We start from the raw sequence: 23,127 nt of genomic DNA on the forward strand, positions 1-23,127 counted from the left end.
ATTCTTACTCCCATGAACTCATTTGATATGCTTTTCTGTCTAGCACTGATTGCAAAGGCCATTACTTCACCTAATAGTTTCATTCCTTTAAACAGATTTACTGATCTTAGATTTAATAGGTTTCAAGGGCTCGCAGTCAAACAGGTTGGAAATAATATGCCAGAAATGTACATTTTTCAAGAAGATGGGTCTCAGCTGATAGCTCTGACATATATGGCTATTTAGCAGAAAGGTTCAGACTTTCATTTCATTTGTTTTGAGTGTTGGACAGGAAACTAAGATGGGCAGAATTACTCGCTGTTTACTTTTTGCTCTGTCCTCCTGTATTCTTCCTTTGAGAGTTTTTCCAACAGAAAGAAGAGTCTTTTAATGGTCATGTTTACACCGCTGCTGCTATCCTCTCACACCTTTACTGCAAGTCCCTGGCACAGCTGGCCAAGCAGTGACTGTTCTGTCACAGCAAGTGCCAATCCAGCATGTTAACTTCAAGGCCATCCAGTTTAATACAGAAGGCAGTGGAGTGCAGGCAAGGAGCTGATTCCTAGTCCCTGTTCAGTTTGGTTGCACTGGTGGCTGGGACTATTGTCACCTCACCTCTAAAGAAGTGGATTGGACTGTGAATGGAGTCTGGTGGTGCCCTTAACTTGCTCTGCTTTCTTAATATAGAATAGTAGTCAGCCTTCTGTTCTGGACTCCCAATCTTCATCCTCCTCACCTCTCTACTCTTGTGGCAGGCAGTAGAGGACCAGATCATGTGTTTTTCTTTTTTTCTTAGGTTAGGTTTTTTTTCCTTCCTCCTTCTCTGGAATTATATCATAAGATATGATTCAGTATGATGAAGCTCTTTGAACAAGCATGGTCTGTACTCCAAGGTGAATTCCTTAGTTATCTGTGTGGCATTCTAAATTGTAAAGGAAAAGTAGACTTCTGGGGACAGTGCTGTCACACGAGGGCTCTTGTACATGAGAGAAAAGTCTTCAGATAATTCAGATCCCAAAGTATCAAGTGGAAACAGCTTCCACCATGTTTCTTCTCCACACCCTGTACCATGGTAGTGTACAAATTTGGGATGACAGTGTTTCATGCCAAGCTACCCTGCTTTCTTTAGCAGCATAAGGTCCTCAGTGCTATCTGGTGCCAACTCATTCTGTTGGAAAGCTATAAAATGTTACAAAGCTGGTACAAAGTGAGACCCTGCCATGACCGTGATTTGTGAGACACTGTGTACAAAAGGGAGAAGAGGGGATCAGAGGCTTCCCCTCCCACACATACACATGTATATGACACTGGGATTTACAGGGTTGGAATAAAAAGAAATCCTATCCTGACTATGAATGAGGCTTGTGATGAAGTGGATTTCCTTTTATTCAGTCTCATTGACTTGCACCTTTTGCATTGAGAAGTGTCAGCTGAAGCCATTAACTCTCAGCCAAAGTAGGACGCTTTGCACTGACCAAAAATGTAAAACCATGTTCAGAGATGTTGCCCTAAACCCTGGCATTGCTTCCATGCTGCTTTTATTCAGAGTTTCTAACAGGAAGACACTAGAAGCTGGCGATTGTGACAAATTAAATGCAGCATCTTTTGCTTCTGGAGACAATAAATGCAGTTACTAATTTGTATCAAGAAGGAGAATGGTTCCAGTGATTTCATACCAGTATTTCTGTACTGAACTATAAACCAAAACAACACATTTGTTATTTTGGGTGTTTTTTTCCTGATATTTGGTTTTGTTTTGTTAGGTTTTTTTCCTTTTTAAATTCTGAATAAAAATAGACACAGGGTTGCAGATCAGAAATACTAATTAGCAGATCTGTTAGGGCAGCCCTTCCTTCATCTCCATGGAGCAGTATTCATGAGGTAGGGGAGACTGGAAGGAAGATAATTTGCTGCAGGTTGCACAAGGGGAAAGGGGCTGCATTGCCTGATGTTTACGTCATAGTTCCTACCACTATAATTAGTCAGCACAGTCTATTTTTGCCATTAACACCCCCTCCACTCCCCCATGAATTATTTTATATTGGCCAAAGAATGTCAAGGGCCAAGACAAAGAGCTCAGGGGGAAGCATTTTACCCCCTGGACACAATCTTCTCCCTGCTTGCAACTTGATGCATAGTGTCACTGTGGAGATAAAAAGGAGGTATTTCCCCCTAGCTTTTATTTTCTTCACTTCCTGCTTTCCCATTGAGGAAAATATTATCTCATCGAACTGTTATTTTCTCTTAGCAACCATATTGCTAACATGTTTTGTTGCTCCATGTTCTGAATTTCTCTTCCTCTTTCTTCCTGCTATTTATAGCAATGAAGCGAGATATTCGGGTTGTAGAAGTTCATCTGGCTGAGCTGTAGTCTCTTAATCCTTACTTTCCTATGAAATAACTACTACTCCACTAGTAGCCAATTCTGCTGTTTCTAAACAAACACAGAACAAACTCAGCTGCATGTAAGAGCCTGTAATCTCAGTGGAAACCCCTTTAGTTGTTTCCTCTTCTGTCCAAAGTTAAACTGGACCATACACCATCAGGAGGGAAAAGAGAGAATAAATTCCTTTGAATCAAAGGAGGAAGCAGGAGCGTACCAAACAACTGACATAAGGCTGGAATATAGTTTCTGGTCGAACTGCATGATTTGATCTAATAATTTCCGAAAGTAAGTAACAGGGATTGCAAAAGAAATTCCATACTTCATGCCCAGCAGTAGTTCTTACTGTACTGGCAGATGATTGCCATGAATAGCATCTATTGTGAAATCACAACTGCTTCAAAATAAAGTGATAGCTTTTATTTTTTCTGGCTTCATTCACATGAACTTCCAAGTTGAATTAAGAACTCTCAAAGGACAATGTGATTTAATGTGGAATTTATATTTTTTCCCTACCTTGTTAAAAAGAAGTAAGGTCCCAGAAGACTACATAACTAATGCTTTTCATAAGGATATATAAAGTAGATTCAAGAAAAAGTGTTGGCTTTGCCAGATTACACTTTAATGTTATTTTCCCCTGTGATGTAAAATATTGAATGTACATGCAAGCTGGGAAATTCAATGTAGCTGTTGAGGAACTTAGTTAATAAACCATTATGGTCAAAGTTAATGCAATTAAAAACTGATATTTTGTGCTGTAACTGGGATTCAGTTATGTTAGAATGTATATTAAAGCATAAAACTTAGCAGAATGCAAAATAATTTGTACAGTGTGGCTGAATCACAATTTTTATGGGAAAAATAACTTCCATATTTTTAAGATGTCAATGATTTTAAATGTACTGATTCAGTAACTTGCACTGGGAAAGTGCTACGATTTTAGGGATTATGTCAAGTAGATGCAAAAGTTCAGGAATTAAAGGAAGAACAAGCAAAACCAGGAGATTTGAAAGTGACACAGAAACTCTTTTCAAGGAATATTAATTGCAAGTGAAAACAATTGTATCATCTCTTTGAGAACTGTTTGTAACAAAAGATTCTTAGGCATGGAGTTTGTCTGAACAATAATGCTGATGCTGAAATACAAAACTGCTTTTATCCACTGTGGGACGGTTGGTCCAAGGCCCGGGACCGGGTCCATGGCCAAGCCCCAGGTGGCACAGTGAGGCACTGTAACCAGAAGAGCTGTTATTAGCACCCAAGTGCTTACTCCTGTTTCTGCCTTACTGTAACACACTTGATGTGAGTCTCTCCCTCTGGTTTAAACTATGAATACTGAGAAACAAATTTTTAAAAAATCTTATTATAATGGGTATTAATTTGCTTCAATCATTACCTCTGCCTGCTGGAGTTCATGTCATCTCAGTGAAGGGATGCCTTTTTCCTTCACTCAGCTACAGAGTCAAGTGGTGCTTACCATATGCTGATAAAAGGAAGCTTTGAACCGAGATACCATTCTTTGACCTCAGCAGCTGCGGTAAAGATGTGAATTGTAATGGTGTTACCTAGAAAAAAGGTTGTACCAGGAGTAGGCTGCAATTGGTATTTCTGTGGTGGCTATGGGGTCAGACCTAGCTAAGATTCTATAACTTGATCATGTCTTTGAGAATTCACAAAGAAGCAGAGAACTTGATTGTGTGCACCTCCAAGCACACACATACTGTGTTTACATGACTGTTTGTTACATGGCTGCCCTGTTTGGAGGCTGTCAGCTGAAGTCATGATTGGAAAAAGGATGCAGCCCTTCAAGGTGTCTGTAGGGCCAATCAGTTGACTGGGGATGAACTCTACGTGGCCTCAACAGTGGTTTAGGAATGGTATTCTCCAATTTAGTCTTCTACCACTCCAAGCCATGCACTGCTTGCTCACTTTCCCCTTCACCTCTCCCTTCCCTGCAGCAGGATGGAGAGGACAACTGGAGACACAAAAGGTAAAAATCGGGTTGAGATAACAACAATTTACTGGAAACAGTAATGAGATAAGAAAACGAACAGTAACATCAACAATACTAATGACAGCAGATACAAGAAAATAAATAAAAATTGCTCACCATGGAAACCCTCAACAACAGACAGTACCTGATCACTCCCTCTGTCATGCTACTCTCACTGCTTCCTCCAGCTTGAAACTGGCATTACCCCACTGCTCCCTTCACACTTACTCCCCTGGAAGGAACGCCTTCTCCCCAGAGGAGACTCCCTTCTCTCCACCTATGACAATGACATGAGATGATATAGAACAACCCCCATGTCCCAGCCATGACCCCTCCTGGCTACTGCAGAAATTATCCCTGTCCTGGCTTGAGCCAGGACAATGACCGAACAGGAGTTTTCCTACTGTGTGATTCCTTTCCCTCCCTTTGCTCTTGACAAAAGTAAGCTTTTTCAGCTCTGTGCCACTGAACATTTAGTACTTGAGTTGTATATGTTGGACAGAAATAGAGTAATCTAGATCCTCTTGGCAAGAGGACAGGTATGTTAAGAAGAGGGAACACGTGCATATGTATATGATTACTTTTGTGTTGCTGTTCTGGGGTTGAGTGTTTTTTATAATTATTGCAATTACTGTTTCTAGGGCATGCACTCCTGGAAGATGAAAATAAGGTCTGGCATCTAGTCCGACCAGTGGATGAAATGGATGAAGGTAAATCAAAGCGGGGCAGTGTGAAAGAAAAAGAGAGGACCAAAGCTATTACAGAAATCTACCTGACCAGACTTCTTTCTGTGAAGGTAGGCCTCAGATGTGTATAGTTATACCTCACTTCTACAGGAAGAAATAGATGCAAATATTAATTATGTGTTTGGCTGCTATTTGGAATATGTGTCATGTATATACAAGCTGGTGGTCAAGGCTTCAAGTGATTCATATGCCCTGAGGAACATGACTGGGAAAGAGATAAAGTACAACTCCTGATCAAAGCTGAGAACCATGATTACGTGATCATTAAATACGGATTTTCCTTGCAAGACAAAGATGGATATTCTGCTCTGTGCCACCTGTTTAGATAATATTTTGCTGGGTTTTCTTTTGAACTGAATGCTTTATAAACTCCTACAGAGCCTTATATTTCCCTGTTCTTGTATGTGATCAATGCTGCAGTAAAATTTAAAAAAAAAGTTTCCAAATAATAATAGTCCTTTTAGAGTATTTTTAGTGCCTACACTGCAGAATCGATCATGAGCAAAGTAATTTTTTGAAACACTTCCCCTTGGAGAAAGAATTTAGAATAATGTGTTTAATGACCACAAAGTCAGGCTCCTTTTATGAAAATGAAGGCAGTCTGGCTCCAGCTAAGGCCACTTGTCCAAGTGTGGATGTTGATATGAAGGAAAGTCTTTGGACAGATGACAGAGACTCAGGACAAAGAGCCAGAAAGATGCTTGCATCCCCTTTTTCTGTTAATAAAGCCACTGCTTTTATATTCCCAATAGCCATTTTATAGATTATTACCAGTCTGGAGCTTTATTGACTCATAAAGTGTTGGTGAGGTTTTGTGGCTACCCCTAAAACCCAGGGACTGTCAATGTGTTCTTCCTGACAGTAGAACGTCTTAGAGCTCCTTGCCATCTGGGTCCCTGCCCTGTTTGGAGGCTGTCAGATGGAGTCATGGTTGGAAAGAGGATGCAGCCCTTCCAAGATGTCTGTAGGGCCAGTCAGTTGACTGGGGATGAACTCTACATGGTTTCAACAGGGTCATCTCTAAAACAAGGGGACAGCCTCTGAGGTTGCTGTTACTAAGATCCAGGCAGGAATCCAACCAAGAACACAGCCCTTCTGGACACTTCACTCCTTGGACTCCATGGATCTCCTGAAGCTGAGTCAGACTGGGTGTCTGATAAGACCCAAGTGCTTGCCCTTAAACAAAAAGGGCAAATGCTCTCTGGTACTTTTTCCTCTCAGTCTCTTTCTAAAAATCACATGGTGCTCTCGTGTCAGAGCAACTGGATGTGGGAAGTTGAAAAACCATTAAAAAGTGGCTAAAAATTACTTTATGTGTACAATGATGCTGAAGTGTAAATGTAGCAACCAATTCCCGCTTCTTCTGTCAAGCAGAAGGCACACCTTTCTGTGCAAACCATAGGATCTCTGGTGAAGTCACAACCTTTCAGTCTAGAACATAAAATTGTGCTCTAAAAGGTCTTTACTCTGTCAGCAGTTTACAAAGTCACTGTTCTAAAAAGTGTCTTGCTTTTTCTCACTCTTAGCACTCAGGATAAAGGCCATCAGTGACAGCCACTGAGGTCAGCTTGTAACACAAATGTAACTGATTTTTTAAATTTTGCTTTTAGGGGACACTTCAGCAGTTTGTAGATGACTTCTTTCATAGTGTGCTTAACTCAAACCATGTGGTGCCACCAGCTGTGAAGTACTTCTTTGACTTTCTTGATGAACAAGCTGAAAAACATGACATCAAGGATGAAGATACCATTCACATCTGGAAAACAAACAGGTACGCTATGAAAAGAGTCACACTCATACTGCAGTGAAATAAGAGTGTAATTCCCAGGTATATACTAGCATTCTTACCACAAATCAAAGTAAATTTCATTTATAATCCTCAAAATCATTTAATTGAGGTAATATGTTTGTATGATGAAAAAGATTCCCTGTAAGCCTAGAAGCAGCAAAAAATTAAACCAGTTTACCTATGGGATTATCACTGGCAGATTTACCATGTTTTACTTTTTGTCTCTCCTTAGAGAAGAGGAAAGCAAGAGGCAAATGGGACTAGATTTACCTGTCAAATCACAAAATCTAATACATGCTACTTGATGGTTTCTCTGACCTTGCAGACATCTTCACTTGCTATTTTGGGGCACTTAAGGTCCTTCTCATACGAGTTTTTCTGTGAGAGATGTAAAGATTTGGTTTTCAGACATGGAACCCAGACAAGCTTGTATAAACATTGAAATATAAAATTAAACATCACTATTGTGAGGAGATCAAAATGCAAAGCCCATACTTAAATTCATGTGATTTTCTTGTTGTGGAATATTTACTGTGTAAAAAGGATTATTTATCGTTTTCCTTGCTTTGCAGCCTGCCTCTTAGATTCTGGGTAAACATACTGAAAAATCCCCATTTCATCTTTGATGTTCATGTTCATGAAGTAGTGGATGCTTCCTTGTCAGTCATTGCACAGACTTTCATGGATGCTTGCACAAGAACAGAGCACAAATTAAGCAGAGTAAGTGATTTGCATTCTACATCCTGACTATGCTCATGCCTGACGAGACAAAGGGCAGCCTCACAGGCAATACCCATTCTCTGAGGAGATACAGCCTTGGTTGTTTCTCTTTAGTTTTATAATGAAGTTAACATTTCACCACTTAACAGGTTGGTGAACTGTCAGTATTGCTGTGTAGTCTGCCAATTGATACTTAGAAAAAGGAGAAAATAGCAGCTGCTTTTATAAAAAGCATGTTTAAAACTGATTATTTCACCAATAATTTATTATCACCTTGAATTGATATATTTGTAAAACTCAGCTGTAATGCCATGTGTAAACGTCATCTTTTTATGAAATAATCCCACCAATGTTAATAAGTATCCAAATGTTAATATCTGTAAAGCTCAAGTGCATGTGAATAGAAAGGCTTGATCTTACATTCTTGACTTTATTTTGCTTCCTAGAAATGTTCATAAATAACTACATTTTTCTGTATTCTAAATTTTTCAGGATTCTCCAAGTAACAAATTACTTTATGCAAAAGAAATCTCTAACTATAAGAAAATGGTGGAAGAGTAAGTATCAACTCTTTTCATGCTTATTCAGTTATTAGGATTTTAAGCCTGTGTAAGAGGAAAAGGGAATGCTGATATAGTCAAAGTTAGCTGTCAAATATTAAAAAATTTACACCCAGATGTTTATAAACATCCCTTTGGTGGTGGCATTGGGAGAGTTGAAATGGATCTCCATTATGACCCAGTGTGTATTCTAGTCTGTATAGACAGATGAATAGATTTATTCAGGAGAAATATGATGCTGTTTTCTGCAGTCATAGTTGTTACCCACACGATCTGTCTAACAAATGCTGCACTTCCATAACTCAGTAGAGACAAAATCCTGAAAACATTTTCAGAAACATTTTTTTTTTCTATTCTGTCTCTGACTTAATTCATTTACTAATTGGTAATTCTGTTAATATCATGGAAAATCTGCTGCAGAACAAAACTCTTGCCAGTTTTAAGACCTAAGATAATCATTATCTTGCAGTTAAAGATTTTTTTTCCTGTGGTATGTTTCTGTACAATCAGGTATGATTTGGCTCTTCTGCAAAGGTACTAATGTTGAAAGGTGGGATTACTAAAGGAATCATTGGTCTGTTGTGGTAGAGTATCTCCTGTGTTAGTAAGGAAGCATGTTTGAAATAATGGCAAAATTGAAAGACAGAATTACCAGAAAGACACAGTTTATTTCACCTAACTGAAAATATTTTCTAATCTCTTGCAGTTACTACAAAGGTATTCGTCAGATGGTGCCAGTGAGTGACCAAGACATGAATACCCATCTAGCAGAGATTTCTAGGGTAAGAATATAATCCATTTTCTTGTACTGAAATTGGAGCCAAGTGTAGCACTGGTTTTTGTTGTCTTCTCTTTCTATCTGGACAAATGGAGTATTTTGTATGTGCAAATATCAGATGACTTATTTCATAAATCTCTGAAATACTCCTGTTTATTGTAGTCATGCCTGTTAGACCTTTGAAATGTTGATTATTGAATGGAATCGAGAATCCTTATTGTCACTAATCTATCTGAGTTATGCAGGGAATAGAGCACAGTGTCTGGATTTTTCACATCCATTGTGGAAAAATTATAGCACTCTTGAACTGCGCTTTCTCTCCACAGCATATAGGGGATTTTTAGCATTGGTCATACTGACAACGAGTAGTGACTGAATTCACAGTGCTACCACAGCAAAAATTAGATTCCAGAAATTAAAGAAGAAGCATGCACATTAAGTATAGCATATTTTAGAACTGTCTATACAGGGGCAATACATCTGCTTTATGGTACATGTGAGAAGTTCATTGTGTGCTTGCTCAGTGGCACTTTTTGCATTGTAGGTTATTCGGGTTACCTCACAGGGAGAAGAGTAGAGCAGGGTGGTTGCTGTCTGGGACTTTGGTTGGAGACTGGTGGAACAAAGTCATTACAAAACCTTTAGCTTCGTTCTTGAGACACACTGTCTGCCTGCAGCTCAGCTCAGCTCGAGCAGGCTCTTGCCTTTGAAGCACTCTATTTAACTTGGAGAACCAGGAGAGTCCCTCACCAGTCCTAAAGATGTTGTTTAGCCTGAGCAAGAAGGCAGTGTACTTAGTGGCTGGTTTGCTCATTTGCTTAATTTAGTTGAAGAGCTCGAGCGTAAGGAGGATGTTTGGGGAATTTTTTGCGGTTTGTTTATTTCAGTGCCCTTAGGACCTAACATTTTGCGGATCAACATCCTCATGAGAGCATTTCTATTTTCAGTCATTCACTACAAAACTCATCTGCAGTGACATTTCATTTTACAGTTCACTTTATTTATTACATAAATTAAGATGTATATAAAATTAGAATATTTGGTGATTAAAAATAAATTCAATATAATGTTTTAACATCAGCAAAATATGTTCTTCCTTTCCATTTTCATTATAAATTATGATAAAAATTAATATGGAAGGAGTGATCAAACACTGCAAATTTTGACCAGCTCTAAAAGTGACTTTTATAGAGAAAGGAAAGATGGATGTTTCTCTGCTGCTTTATCCTTTGGGTAATCATTTATGCCAGTAGCAATATTTTGCAATTCTTCATTTTCTTAACTAACTTAAAGACTAAAGGCATAGCTAGAGACCTGAATCCTACACGTTTGAATGAAGAACATCTGTTCAGACAGGTAGAGCACATTCACTAAATAAGTTATATGTGTAGGGGGCAGGGGGGAAGATGAGGTAGTGGAAGGGTTATTTCCTTCTTCATTTAAAGTCCTTTCTCTCTCTTCTCACCACACCCCCCCACACCTTCGTATCTTCATGATTCAGGTGGCTTTTTCCAAATGTGCATGTGCTCATAATATTGATGAGTTACACCTTTGCTGTAGTGAGGTGTGAATAATTTCCAGGATGTAAAAAGAGCTGGAAAAAGAATTTCAAACACCCTTGATGACTGTGTCAGAACCAATGCTTAATATCTCAACAATATGTAGATTGTACTGAGTAAATGCTTTAGCTTTTCACACCCATGCTGCTAACAGATGTTTAAGCTGCAGCCTGTGGTTTGACAGTCACAGTTCAAAATATCTTCTACCCCCAAAGCTAAGAGCTGTGGGCAGGCTGGAAAAATACCAGAGGGAAAGTCTTGATCTGAAAATCATCAAACAAAAGTTTTCTCACTCCTCTTCTCTGCCCCAAGTGACATTTAAAAAAAGTTAAACATAGAGCTTGCATTTGGAAATCTTGTCAATTGTACCCAATGTGTGTGTGCATAACTTTCAGCTGTGGGTGATCCTACTTTGACATATTTGCTGCCTGCTTGTGTTAACAGGCACATACCGATTCCTTAAACACGCTTGTGGCTCTACACCAACTCTACCAGTACACTAACAAATACTATGATGAGGTAAGTGATGGCCTTTATTTTCATGCTTTAATATCAATGGTAAAATGTTATGAAGGCTAACGCTAGTCTAAAGGAGTGACTTCTGGATTTCACTGAATAATCAGGTAAAAGCAATGCTGAACAAAAGCCTTGCAGTTGTATACCCTGCTTGGCAATTACACTGGTCAAAGGAATGTCCTTATAAATGAACAATTTCATTATGGCTATCTGGTTTCAGTAGGGATAGTTTAACGGATAGTTTAACAGGATCTGAAAAATAAACAGATTTAAAAATTGTTTCTCTTCAGTTCTACCATCCTAATAAGTATATAAGAATGTCACCGAGCAAAAAGTCATCAGAGTTATATCAGGTTTCAAGACAGTGTGCTTTTCTATGAGGAGCAATCTGTTAAATTTGTTTTGCTTGTAGGAATTGGAGCTATGTCCTTTTTATAAGTTAAATTGCTCTAAAAACTTCCATGCATGGTACCATCCCTGTTTTGCCATGCCAAGTGAAGTGCCTGCCTAAGGTAAAGCAGAGTAACTGTTGAACGTAGCCTGATTCAAAAGCAGGCTCACAGCTTCAGTTTAAAAAGTTTCTTAGGTTTTTCACACCCTGTGGAAAGGGGGACAAAGAATATCCCAGTGTAGCTGGGCTGTGGCTATGGCTCTCCAAATTTAATCTGAAAACAAAAAGAGAGAAGGAAACTTTTATTCAAAGGTTTCCATGGAAATGAATGCCTCCAGAAAACTCTCAGAATTAAATCAAAGCAAGTAAGAACAGATGCCGAATCAAAAAGGAGCACAGCACATGTGAGCTCTGTTCGGTTAGTCTTGCACCTCAGCACAGTTCATGTTTTCACTTATATTTAGCACTAAAGACAGTGAGTCTCATCCTTCACTGCAGCTGCTTTATACAGGAGCAGCCAGCCTGTCGCAGCTTTTAAACAGATGCAAGCAGGCAAAATCAAATCACCCTGAGAAGTCTTGCAATGATGGTCAGTGGGGGAAGCAGCCAGAAGAATGTAGGCCAACCCGATGGCATTCCCTCACCCCTCATCCCCAGAGCTAAGCTGGCTTTCAGCACCTTCCCAAATGTGTCCATAGTTTGACCTCTTACAAAAACACTCAGGGACCCTGAATGACAGATGAACTGTAAATCCCTGACTCATCCACACCTCAGGCGGAGTCACCAGCCTGTGGGACTTCATCAGTGGCAGGCCAGCACACCCCAGTATATAGCTGCAGCTCTTCCCTTCCATGTACATCACTGTGTAACAATGAGGTGCATCTGATGAAAAGGCTGCTAATTCAGAATTGTGGAGATAATCTGTCAAGAACCATTCACTAAAATTAATCAAGCTTATTTATTTTCCATGAAAATGTTTTAATTTGCATAAATTGGAACATTTTGCAGCTGCCCTTGTCTTTATTACTGACACAGTGGTTCCCAGCATGTGCTGTACCTTCTGCATCTCTGCAGGGCTTGACAATGACTAAGTGGGTACATTCTAATTGTCCACATTTATGTGAAGGATATATTCACCAGTAGAGATAATCATTAATTATTTAGTCTAGATTTGAGGAGTTACAGCTAGATATAATTGTTTAAATTAAGGAAACAATACCAAATTAAATTAGGCCCAGTTTAAATACTGCAATAAGTGTTTATTAAGTCTGTCTTGTAAAAATATTTTCACACTTTAAAAACAAATTCATTAAAATAATTATTTCTAAACAAATTTGCTCCAATGTTGGAAATGCACATGCTATACCAGCCCTTCAAAGTGAAATTATTGGCTAGATTGATTCTAAATGCATTAATCTCCATTGTCGGTGATGTTCAAGAAGTAATAAAAAACACAGGTAGTGACAGGCAAACACCATTTTTCCAGTCCTTGTACTTGCAAGTTTATATAGTATTTAAAAAGTGCTAAAGGTTTCCGCCTGATTACACTGTCAGACTTATATTAATAAAGCCAGTTCCAGAAAAGGAATGGTTTTGTCATGTAACACATTCTTCTAATGGAGAAATCTAATAGCTAGTGGGAAAGTTTTCCTAAAGGATGGTGGAAATTAAAACCTTTCAAAACCTTTTGAATTTGATCTGGGAAGCCCTAAAAATCTCTATTTGAAGAAAAGCCTTCTCATAACAGCTGACCTTTACTAGCTCTTGTTTTCAAATCTCTTGTGTCTTAAGAGTCATATCCTCTTATATATATTCTGTACAGCAGAGGCTGTAGGGTGCTGGGGGCTCCTCTGATGAGCTCTTTGCTTTCCTGAGCTATGTGGTGCCGGGCCAGAGTCTCGGCTCTTCTTGGCAAGAGCCAAAGGGGAGCTGCTAGCTTTATTCCTCATATTGCCTACAGACACAGGAGACCTTGCACTGTCCTACCATATGCCTGTGGCTGGACCACCCAGGAGCGTCTCATAACTAAAGCTCATGGGGATGTGATATAATTACCGATGGTAAATGACCCTTAAGCCTTGTAGGGTGCACTGTAAGTAAAAGCACTGTTTCTTAAATAGCTCTAAGGAAATTTTTCCCCTGCCTGCTCCCTCTTGGAATGTAATATTTTACAAGATAAAGTACTAGCTATTAATTTGCTTGTATCTCAACATAATGGGAAACATTATAGAAACTTAGATAAAATAACAAAGACAATCATTTTTACTGTCTTTTTTTACAAATAGAACATGGGGCCTAATAGATGGACTTTGGTACAGAGTGAATGCAAAAGAGTCTTTACAACCAAAGGAGTATCAAATACTTGGTCTCCGAACTATGTCATACATTTTAAGTTCAATTATTCTAAACTTTCCCTGTTTATATCTTCCAGATTATAAATGCACTTGAAGAGGATCCAGCTGCACAAAAAATGCAGCTTGCCTTCCGTTTACAGCAAATAGCAGCTGCGCTAGAGAATAAAGTGACTGACCTTTGACTCAAAAGCCGCAATAAAGAAATCTGATCTGAAGATGTTCAAATTCATTCTTCCTGTTAAGGAAATAGTGTTCTATTTTTTAATGTATAATTACAACTTTAAATGAAAGATTTCATGGTTTTTTGATAGCAGAGGTGTAATGTAAAGAATTTTTACTGTAAATTATGCTTCTAATTAAAAGCTGTGTTGTGTGTAAATGAATCTTCTGTGGGAAAGAAAGTCCTTTGGTTGGGGGCAGGGTGGGGGGTGGAAGAAGAAAAACCTATAATTCATTTGATTTAGTAGAACCTGAGACATCAGCATTTAGGATTCATTATGCAAGTAAATTCAATACTATAGCATCCTTTCTACCTTAAGCAATATTTGTACTAGGAAAACAATAACATTCTCAGAGACACATGCAATATCCCCTTTTATTTTGATAACTGGAAATTGACTTCCATAGAGCTCTAAAACTTGGTCTGTGCTCATAATGAATACAGTGAACAAAGTGTCCAATTTCTCTGCAAGACCTGAAAATGGGATTTGTTACCACACAAGTTCTAAATTTAATTATTTATCTCAATGGTGATGCACAGTATTGCACCCACCACAGATGGCTGAGAGAGAAATAAGAGTAATGTCAGTATAGGAGAGTTCTACTGATCAAGTCTTGTTCAGTTCAGAAATCACTGCAAAGAAGGAATTAGTCCTTAAAACTTTAAAACTCTTTGTTATTATTGTGAGTTTTATGATATATGCTAATGTGCCTTACTTGTACTAATTCTGTGAATCTGATGAATGGTTTTGTAAAAAGAAGCAGATCAGAAAAATAAGTATTTATGTGCTATTGAATGACTTTTGTGTGAAAAACATGACCAGCAGAATGCTTGTAATTAGCTGCTTGCCGAGAGTGTGCTGTTTAACATGATTTGATTATGTATAATATCCTATTTTAGAATGGTTCTGATGATTTTTTATTTGAATCTTGGAACTGTCCTAGAAATATCATCACTTGTTTTTATTGTATCTGTGATGTAAAATACTAGTATGATATTGGAAAAATCATATACCCATCTATTGAAAACCACTCGGTCAGTTTTGAGCCTTGGAATGCTGCATTTGATTGAATACACACTATAATCCATAGCAAAGAAAATTGAAATAACTTGTCAGAAAGTGTGTGTTTACAATATAGGTAAGCTCCGTACAAATCAAAAAGTTAGGTACGTCTTCTTAAATTGCTGTATTGCACATCAGAGAACTTTACTTCTCTTTGTCTTGCAAGTTTTTGGCAGTAAAGTAGCATTTTAATGAAGTGCTGCCATCTGTACTCCTTCATTCATTGTCCTGCCAAGCACCCGGACTCTGCTGACTCTCAGCAAGCTAATGCAGTGTCTGCCGCCCGCTCTTCCTGCCTGGTAGGTTGTCACACACTCACTTTTACTGTCTGTTGATATTTTTTTTTTCCTCCCGTTTTGAAATTTTCCTAGTATTTGTCAGTGGGCCTTTCCTTCAGTTTCTGAAAATCAAAAGCCTCACCAAAACTGGTTTTCTGCCCAGTAGGCTGTGAGCAGTTTTTTTGTTTGTTTTGTACTCGACTTCTTGCATTTGTCTATAATAATTCCTGAACCTGCCTGGGCTGTAAGTTATTTTATACTGTTTAGGACTGAGTTATATGACTTCTACAGGAAGGTGCTTTGCCAGTTACTCTTTCATCAACAAAGGCATCCTAATTTCATGGCTAATCTGTTTCTTTTTCATTATTTGTAAATCCTGTTAATTGTAAATCAAATATAATGTTGTTTTTTCCACCAAGTGTCAGTGGATCTTTACTGAAACTGGGGGGATGGGTGTTGAAAGGATTTGTAATGCTTCCTCCGGGAGTGATGGAGCAGCAGCGTCCATCAGTCTGTGGTTGGGAACGGAGGAGCGCAGCACATCCTGCAGATGGAATGCCTGACATCATGCCCTTTTTATTGGCATTTGCTCTGAAAAATGACAGTACTCTGGAGAAGCAAGGATGTAGTGCAACATACCAGAGTGAGGTCTTCTTGCCTAATCTATCTTGGGACCTGAAAGCCAATTAAAATACAAGCTCAGCAGCATCTCTCCAGAGAGACCAGAAAGCCCTGCTCGAGCAAGTAGGGCTTTCAGAGGGAACATTATATGTCCCCCATCACCAGTGACTTGACACAGAGCAGCTGTAGACTGTGACTCTGGGATGCAGCGGTGCTCCAGCTGGATCTTACCTATTATAGGGAAGTGGTATGTGTGTCTGCTGGCATGTGCAAGTTCATGATGGATCCATTAGTCATTCTTGGTGCCCTTTTCTCACTTCCTGGGAAATTTGCAGGCTATCGGTGCTGCAGTGTCGCCTGCCAGGGAACACAGAGGCAGATAACTGTGAGCAGCTGCAGCTACAAAGAGACTTAATGCCAGTTTTTCAGTTTCTCCAAGTCTCCTGTCCTGAAAGCACAGAGTTGGAATTTGAATTGAAGAACTGAGCTCATTTATTTTATTATTTCCCCTTTGGCTAAGCTACTCCAGTGCTTGTTTTTCCACTCTGGTGCTCTGTTTTGCCCAGGCCGAGTTTTTGGCTTCAGTTTTCATTACGTTTTAGCAATCTGATTCTTAAAACCTTCATGCTCCTTCTTTGGTTTCTGCTGCTCCTGCCATCTGGTTCATCTACAAGATAAAAGGAAAAAGCTCACTGGGGGTCTCCCTCCTTTTCATCCCTTCTGCAGCCCCTCTAAGGGGCACTTCTTAAAGCACAAGAGCCTTCTTTCTGCATAATAGAAGTCACTTTACTGCATAGAAGCAGCTGTGAGAAAAGTTCCCTTGCTTGGACATCTCCCACATCTAAATGTGGGAGGCTGGTACAGGTATTTGACCACCACCAGCATGTCTGAATCCCATTGCTGACAGCTGCCTCTTCAAGGGTTTGCTTGCCTCCTCACCAGCAAACATGCCAGTAGAGATCTCATATGATGGGACAAGGTCCCTGCACCAGCTTGTTTAATATGTAATAACTCATCCAACTGAACAGGAATGGGGTTTTTTTGTCTCTGGCCAGGAATTCACTCTCTATTCCTTAGTGCCAGGTTTACCTCTGAAACCTTACTTGACCTTTTTGCTGCTCTCTATATGCTGTAGATTTATAAGAAAGTGGTTATGGGTGGAGGGGACCTTGGCTAGCTCACATACATGAGGCATTCATAATGTCTCCTCAAGATGACTTCTCTGATCACTCCTTTACAGTCTACTTGAGCCTCCCCCTTCTGCACCCTGCTGTGTTGGACACATTTCTCAGCCTGCTGAGTCTGAGCTGTATTTACATGCACTCACTAAAGTTGGCCTTCCTGGTAACCTTTTGAAAATAAACTGAGTCATCACTATAAACAAAAGCATACAGGGAATTCAGAAATTCAAACTGGAATTCACAATTCACAAACTGTAGTAACATGGTAGGATTTTTAGCTAGCTGCATAAAAGCTTTAAATGCCTGTAAGCTTGAAATTCAGGTGTCCTGGACTTACCAGCACTGATGAGATTTTGTGGCCAGTCCTTTACCATTCCAGGTTGTCCAGCCTTATTAGTAACACAGCCATTTTCAGGTATAGTATGCCCTTGATGATATGTACCTACATGGCCTAAAAAACCCCCAACCTCTGAATCTGATAGGGAAACCCCTCTTTTACATGCTTCCTAGGGTTGCAACACCTCTATTTATGCTGATAGTGGTTCTAGTCAGGGTTCCCATTTGCACCTAAGCATGTGGTGTAAGAGTTCTCTGAGGAGTTCCTTTCTAAAGAATTTGATCTTGAGCAAAGATTGCTTAAGACTTTTCTCAAGTCTGTTGTCTTCTCTTAGAAAAAACTTACAGGGGAAGTTGTTTGTGGTTTTTTTCCTTTTTATCTCTGTCTAGAGATCCCCTTCAGAACAGTGAGACAGTCAGCTTCAGAGATTTAAAGGAGGATGTCTGCCTGCCATTTTTCTACCAACCACTGACTTGAGCCCTGTGTTATTCTGCTTTACACTCAGAGGAGTTGAAATTTGGCACTTCAAGTCACTAGAGTTGATGCACTGAAAATGTAAGCACCATTGCTCTTGTGACTTGCTTTCATCCCTCATTCCAAGCTCAATACAGGCAAACTCTGTGCCTGAAGCTTTCCAGGTTCTCCATCACAGAAGCTCATCTCTTTAGTTTTCTGTTTTGCCAGATTTGCCTGGAGCACAGGATTCCCTGGAGAATGAGTGACAGCAGCATATAAGCTATAATGATCAGTGATTTTTTTTTTTTCTCAGACCCTACATACCTAGTCTGTGGTTTTTTATTTTGAGAAACCCTCCTTTAGTTGATGAATGATGAGCTTGAAAGGTGGAATTGTAAACTAGAGTTGGTCTTTTAGCCTCCCTCTTTTGTTAGCCTTTGTCCTGATGGAGCCTAAAAGTGATGGTGGAATTCTTGGAGTTTGACAGTTCCTGAAGAACAGAAGGAAAAGAGACTTTCCAGATCCACAGTTACAAGGAAGTTTTCAAAGGTTTTGTTTCCTTGAAATGGTGTCCACTTTTGCCTCAGTATCAAGGAACATTTCTCCATCCACTAGAGGAGAAAGTGGTTTCCCCTGTGCAGGTTTGTAATAACCATCTATGCTGTGAAAGATCACTGCTGTTGTACCAGACAGTCAGGGCTGACTTCTGTCTTGCTTGCTGCTGCTGCCATTACCAAAGAGGACAAATCCTACTGTCATTCATAGCCAGGCAATCAAAAACTATTATTTCATTTACCCATGTATTCCTGTTTCTTTGCTGCTTCTCAGATAATTGCCATTTGAACCAGAAGGGAGTGCGAGTGCTTTCCCTCTTTTTCTAAGCTTTTAAAGAACCTATGTGTTTTAACAGATTGGATGCTTCAGAAAGAAACTATTTCTTCAGTGGGACAGAGGACAATAGATCTCATACAGCTGTATATGGCTCATCTTAAAAGGAAATAAAAATCCCACCATGAACCCCACACTGTGTTTTTGAAATCCTTTATTCAGTGCTCTAATTCTGAACAATGTTTTTGGCTTATTTAATTGTCCTCAAAATTGAATGTTGAACAAAACTCACTTTTTTCTTTTAATCTACTGTAATAAGAAAGGAGTGAAATGAAAAAATGTATTCCTTTGATACCCTTAATCTTTTCTCTCCTGTGGCTATGCTCCTATTCAGTAAGAGATCATACTTGTTAGTTGCAGAGCCTGGATGCCAATCCATGGGATTTAAAACAAACCCAAATCCATGTTTCCTGCAGCTACATCTAGGTCCATGGCAATGCTCACAATTGTAAAACTGCCTCCAGGATGTTATTTGGAATATTATTATCATGGGTCTGGCTGCTTTCCTCATCTTCCTTCATGTGATCCCTCTTCGTGTGGGTTTTAACCTTGTGTTTCAGTGGCACTTTCTGAAGCACTACACTACATTCCTCTGAAAGCCCAAGGAAGGAAACAATCCCTGCCTGGATTAATCATGCACTTTTCATCCCCAAAGTGCCCCGTGGGCACTCAGAACCACCCAGGCTCAGCTCACAGGAAAATTATAGAAATGGATTTTTTTGTGCTAGAGCAGACAACCTTATTGAAACATAAAACATTTCCATCTGTCTATGGTAAAACACATTTGTTTTGTTAATAAACACCCTACACATACATTACTATTCATATCTGAGGTACATACATTCACATCTGATGTATGAATGGCCCTTCTTAGTTGATTTGAACTCCACCTAAAGTCTGCAGCACTCTGCCCTGGACTGGTGGCTGCACTATGCTAGCCCTAAACTAGAAAGTAACATAGATATTAACGTCATTTAGCCTTTAGATAAGGCTAAATACGGCTCACTTGTTTGGTGTGGGTGTTTAGCCTCATTGCTCTTTTAATGGGCTAAAGTTTGTCTTGTGAGGCTGCTGTACAGTTATGATATCCAGAAGTCCCATAATGAGGCCTTAATGTCCAGCAAAGGGAACAGAAAGACCGCCATCACTTTCAGTGGCAGCAGGTTCCTCTTCTGCTCAGCTATCAGTGTATATTCCACCCTTTATATTAACATGGTCTTATTCTGTTTCCTTGTGCACTTGAAGCAGTGACAATCCTCTATTTGTATTCTGGCACATTACTGCTGGAGATGAGATCATCCATCTAGGTTTTGTGCTATTTTGCAGCTACAGGTTTGGTATTTAATAGGGTCATGCCCTGGTGTGCTTACTCCTCTTACAATAATATTCGATAGAGAGCTGTGTCAAGTTATGGCTTTGCTCACTGTGTGTGAAGATTCATATGCTGATTGCTTTGACCTGCCTGTCTATAGTAAGAGCCTGTAACTGCCCAAGTACTATTGTAGCTTTTGATTTAAGTTACGGTTGTGATTTTATCTTTCTTTTCAGTGAAAGGAAGATTAGAAATGTTTTGTTTGCCATTTAACTGGAAAATGTTAATAGTTTAGCTGCATCTCTCTAACAAAATAGGGAGAAAGGGGAGGTGACGTCCTTTCCCTGTGCGGTGGTTTTGGACTATTCTTTTTTGAAGTTAACCAAGACAGTGACGACAAAGAACACTTCAGCACTGCTGTCACTGACAGACATAAGTTTCTTTGTGGTTAATCATTCATGTGAATTAGCAGGGCAAGTTTTTTAATACAGAGATTGAATTTAATTTCAATCTGTGCTGTCCATCATTGTCTCTCTTTAGCAGATTTTTGAGATGACAGCATACACAATGTATCTAAGATTAGATTCTGGCTTTAAATATTTAGAGTCTGAATCACATCTATTTGTACTTCATTCCAAGGTTGAAGTAATGTGGCAGGACACACATTCCACAGTAGTTAAAACAAATCAAAGGAGTGCTGAATTATTCATTTTAAACTTTAAAGCCATTTCTCTTTGTGGGCCTGCATCCATGTGCTGCTTGGGGTAAGCTGGGGATTGCCAGCTGGGCTGGAGGCTCTGCCCTGTACACAGTGCCCTGGCTCTGGTCTGCCAGCCCCGGCCATTTCCCCACCTGCTGGGCCAGCTAAGGGCTGGGAGCTGTTTGTGCTAATGGCTCCCGTGGATTTCTAGGAATGAATTCCAGGCTGGGCTTTGGTTAGCTCCTGTTTAAGTCAAACTGCTCTCTGAAAGGTGATTTAAGAGTCTCATCAGAAGATTTGCTCCACTGCTGATATACCAACTGGCATGTCTGCAACCAAAAATTTTCTGTTAACTATCCACTGCAAAAGGATGCTAAATTTAGCCTCTTGCCAGCAAGTGGCAAACCCAAAGACAAGTAAGTTCACTGTGAAGCCTGAGCCAAAAGGCCAGGAGTGGATCAGATCTCTGAGCCTTGCCAAGCTTTGATTTGCCTTGACAGGCATGTAGCCCTCAAGACCAGGAGCTGCTCTGAACACTGGCTGCTGCATTCCCTTTCAACATGGTCTTACGTATTAACATAGCTGGAGCTTTGATCTGGTTATTACTATGCTGCAGATGTTGCCCCTGCTCACCCTGGATCTAATGAAGCATACCAGGAGTCGCTAGTGATTTAAATGGACTCTGAATCTCTCCTGCAATCTCTAGGAGATTTACTCTAAAATCAATTATATTTGCTCTAAAATCAATACAGCTAGTGCTTTAACATGATCAGCACAAGAGAGGAAACTGGAGGTTGATACAGGTGGCTGAGGTAGGGAGAGAAGGGAACAAAGCAGACCATTTATCAGGTTGGTACCATTGTCCAAGTGCCTGCTCTGCACACAGAAGGTTGGCATTCCCTGAGCCTGGCCATTAGACATCATGGTTATCATATGGAATGACTACTGTCTTCATCCAAAAGCCTTGAAATGTTTTACAGATGTTAATTAAGCTCTGTGGTGTCACATCCTGTTCCTGTTGATGCAACAAAAAAATGAAAAAATAAAAAATTAAGGCAAAACCAACTTACCTTAAGTTAGAGCACAAGTCAATTGCATGGCTGGGAATAAAACTTGAGATTCCGGATCCTTGGATCCTAAATCTAACCCGCTGGTGGTGCTAAGTACAGAAAAATTAAAATTTATTCAGCTAAATTGCTATCTCCATGGTACAATTTTCCATGGCTTTGTAGAGAAAAAAAATTCAGACATGAGGTTGAGATAGGAAAAACCTGCCTGGCAAGGGTAATATGTGTTCAAAATCTATCATTCAAAGAAAAGCTCCTGTCTCTGCTTAAATATATACAGCTATTTGTTGAAAAGAAGTTTGCCCAAGTTGCAGCCTGCAAACCACGGAGATTCAGCATCTAAAAAAAGGGTATGTGAGGCCTGGGTTTTAGTGTTTCTCAGCATGTAGTCTGACCCATTCCGTAAGTGCAGGCACAATATAACTCTGCCAGCCTGTAACAAGAGCGTAACTTTGCCACCATCTACACTTGCCTAAAATGTTGTCATAGATGTGGATACACTCACCTGTAGGTGAAGTGTGTATTCCCAGAGGACAGGCAGCTGGACCTGACCACCCGTCGCGCAGAGCTTGGTGCTACTTGGGGACAAATGCAGTTCTTCTATGGCCACATCCACAGCCCCACTGCAGCCCCCAGGGCTCTGGCTGTGCTCCTCACTAAGCTGATGTTTAACCTGGGCACCCCTACCTGAACTGCAGAAGTCACACCTCTCATTCTTGCAATAGGGTGCATTCTACCTCACCAAGCACAGAGTGATGCATAAACAGATCCTGGATCCTCACAAACAGGGGTCCTGTGCATGCCCCAGCTATGACCAAAGCCCTGCAGGACACACAGTACCACCGCAGGAAGAGAGCAAAGAACTGCACTGTCCCCCTCTCCCAGACCAATTACAGGGTTCAGGCTCACTGGGCTGGTGTCACCTCCAGCTTGCATTGCCCTGACAAAACTCATCACCGCACACCACAGTTCAGACTGAGAACTGCCACACTCCAGGACTGATAGCAGGGAAACATGTGCTCCCTCTCCCAGGACAGTGCATGCCTCACAGACCAGCTGAGAGCACCAAATAGAGATACACAGGCAGCAAGGGCAGCCTCACCCCAGCTCACAGCAGCAAACTGGTGTTTGAGAGCATTAAAGTGGTTTTCTCAAGTTGAGTTAAATATTGCCGTGGTGCAAAACTGATTATGATTGGATAAATATTTCTGTGCAGACATGATGACAGGAATGAAT

General features: G+C 40.0%; 1 protein-coding gene across 5 annotated transcripts in view; it reads left to right on the forward strand.

Annotated features, from left to right (window-relative positions):
• Window positions 1-15,743, forward strand: part of PLXNB2 (plexin B2) — a 257,236-nt gene extending 241,493 nt beyond the window's left edge. For all 5 annotated transcript variants that reach the window (XM_048300734.1, XM_048300732.1, XM_048300736.1 and 2 more), the window contains 7 exons: window positions 4,997-5,151; window positions 6,712-6,872; window positions 7,463-7,610; window positions 8,103-8,167; window positions 8,877-8,952; window positions 10,952-11,026; window positions 13,846-15,743. In XM_048300734.1, coding sequence (XP_048156691.1) covers window positions 4,997-5,151; window positions 6,712-6,872; window positions 7,463-7,610; window positions 8,103-8,167; window positions 8,877-8,952; window positions 10,952-11,026; window positions 13,846-13,950 — 785 coding nt within the window. In that variant the 3' untranslated portion in view covers window positions 13,951-15,743. The remainder of the gene's footprint in view (window positions 1-4,996; window positions 5,152-6,711; window positions 6,873-7,462; window positions 7,611-8,102; window positions 8,168-8,876; window positions 8,953-10,951; window positions 11,027-13,845) is intronic.
• Window positions 15,744-23,127: the final 7,384 nt, after the last annotated feature.

Source organism: Corvus hawaiiensis, chromosome 4 (assembly GCF_020740725.1).
Source record: "Corvus hawaiiensis isolate bCorHaw1 chromosome 4, bCorHaw1.pri.cur, whole genome shotgun sequence".
Classification (NCBI taxonomy): Eukaryota; Metazoa; Chordata; class Aves; order Passeriformes; family Corvidae; genus Corvus; species Corvus hawaiiensis.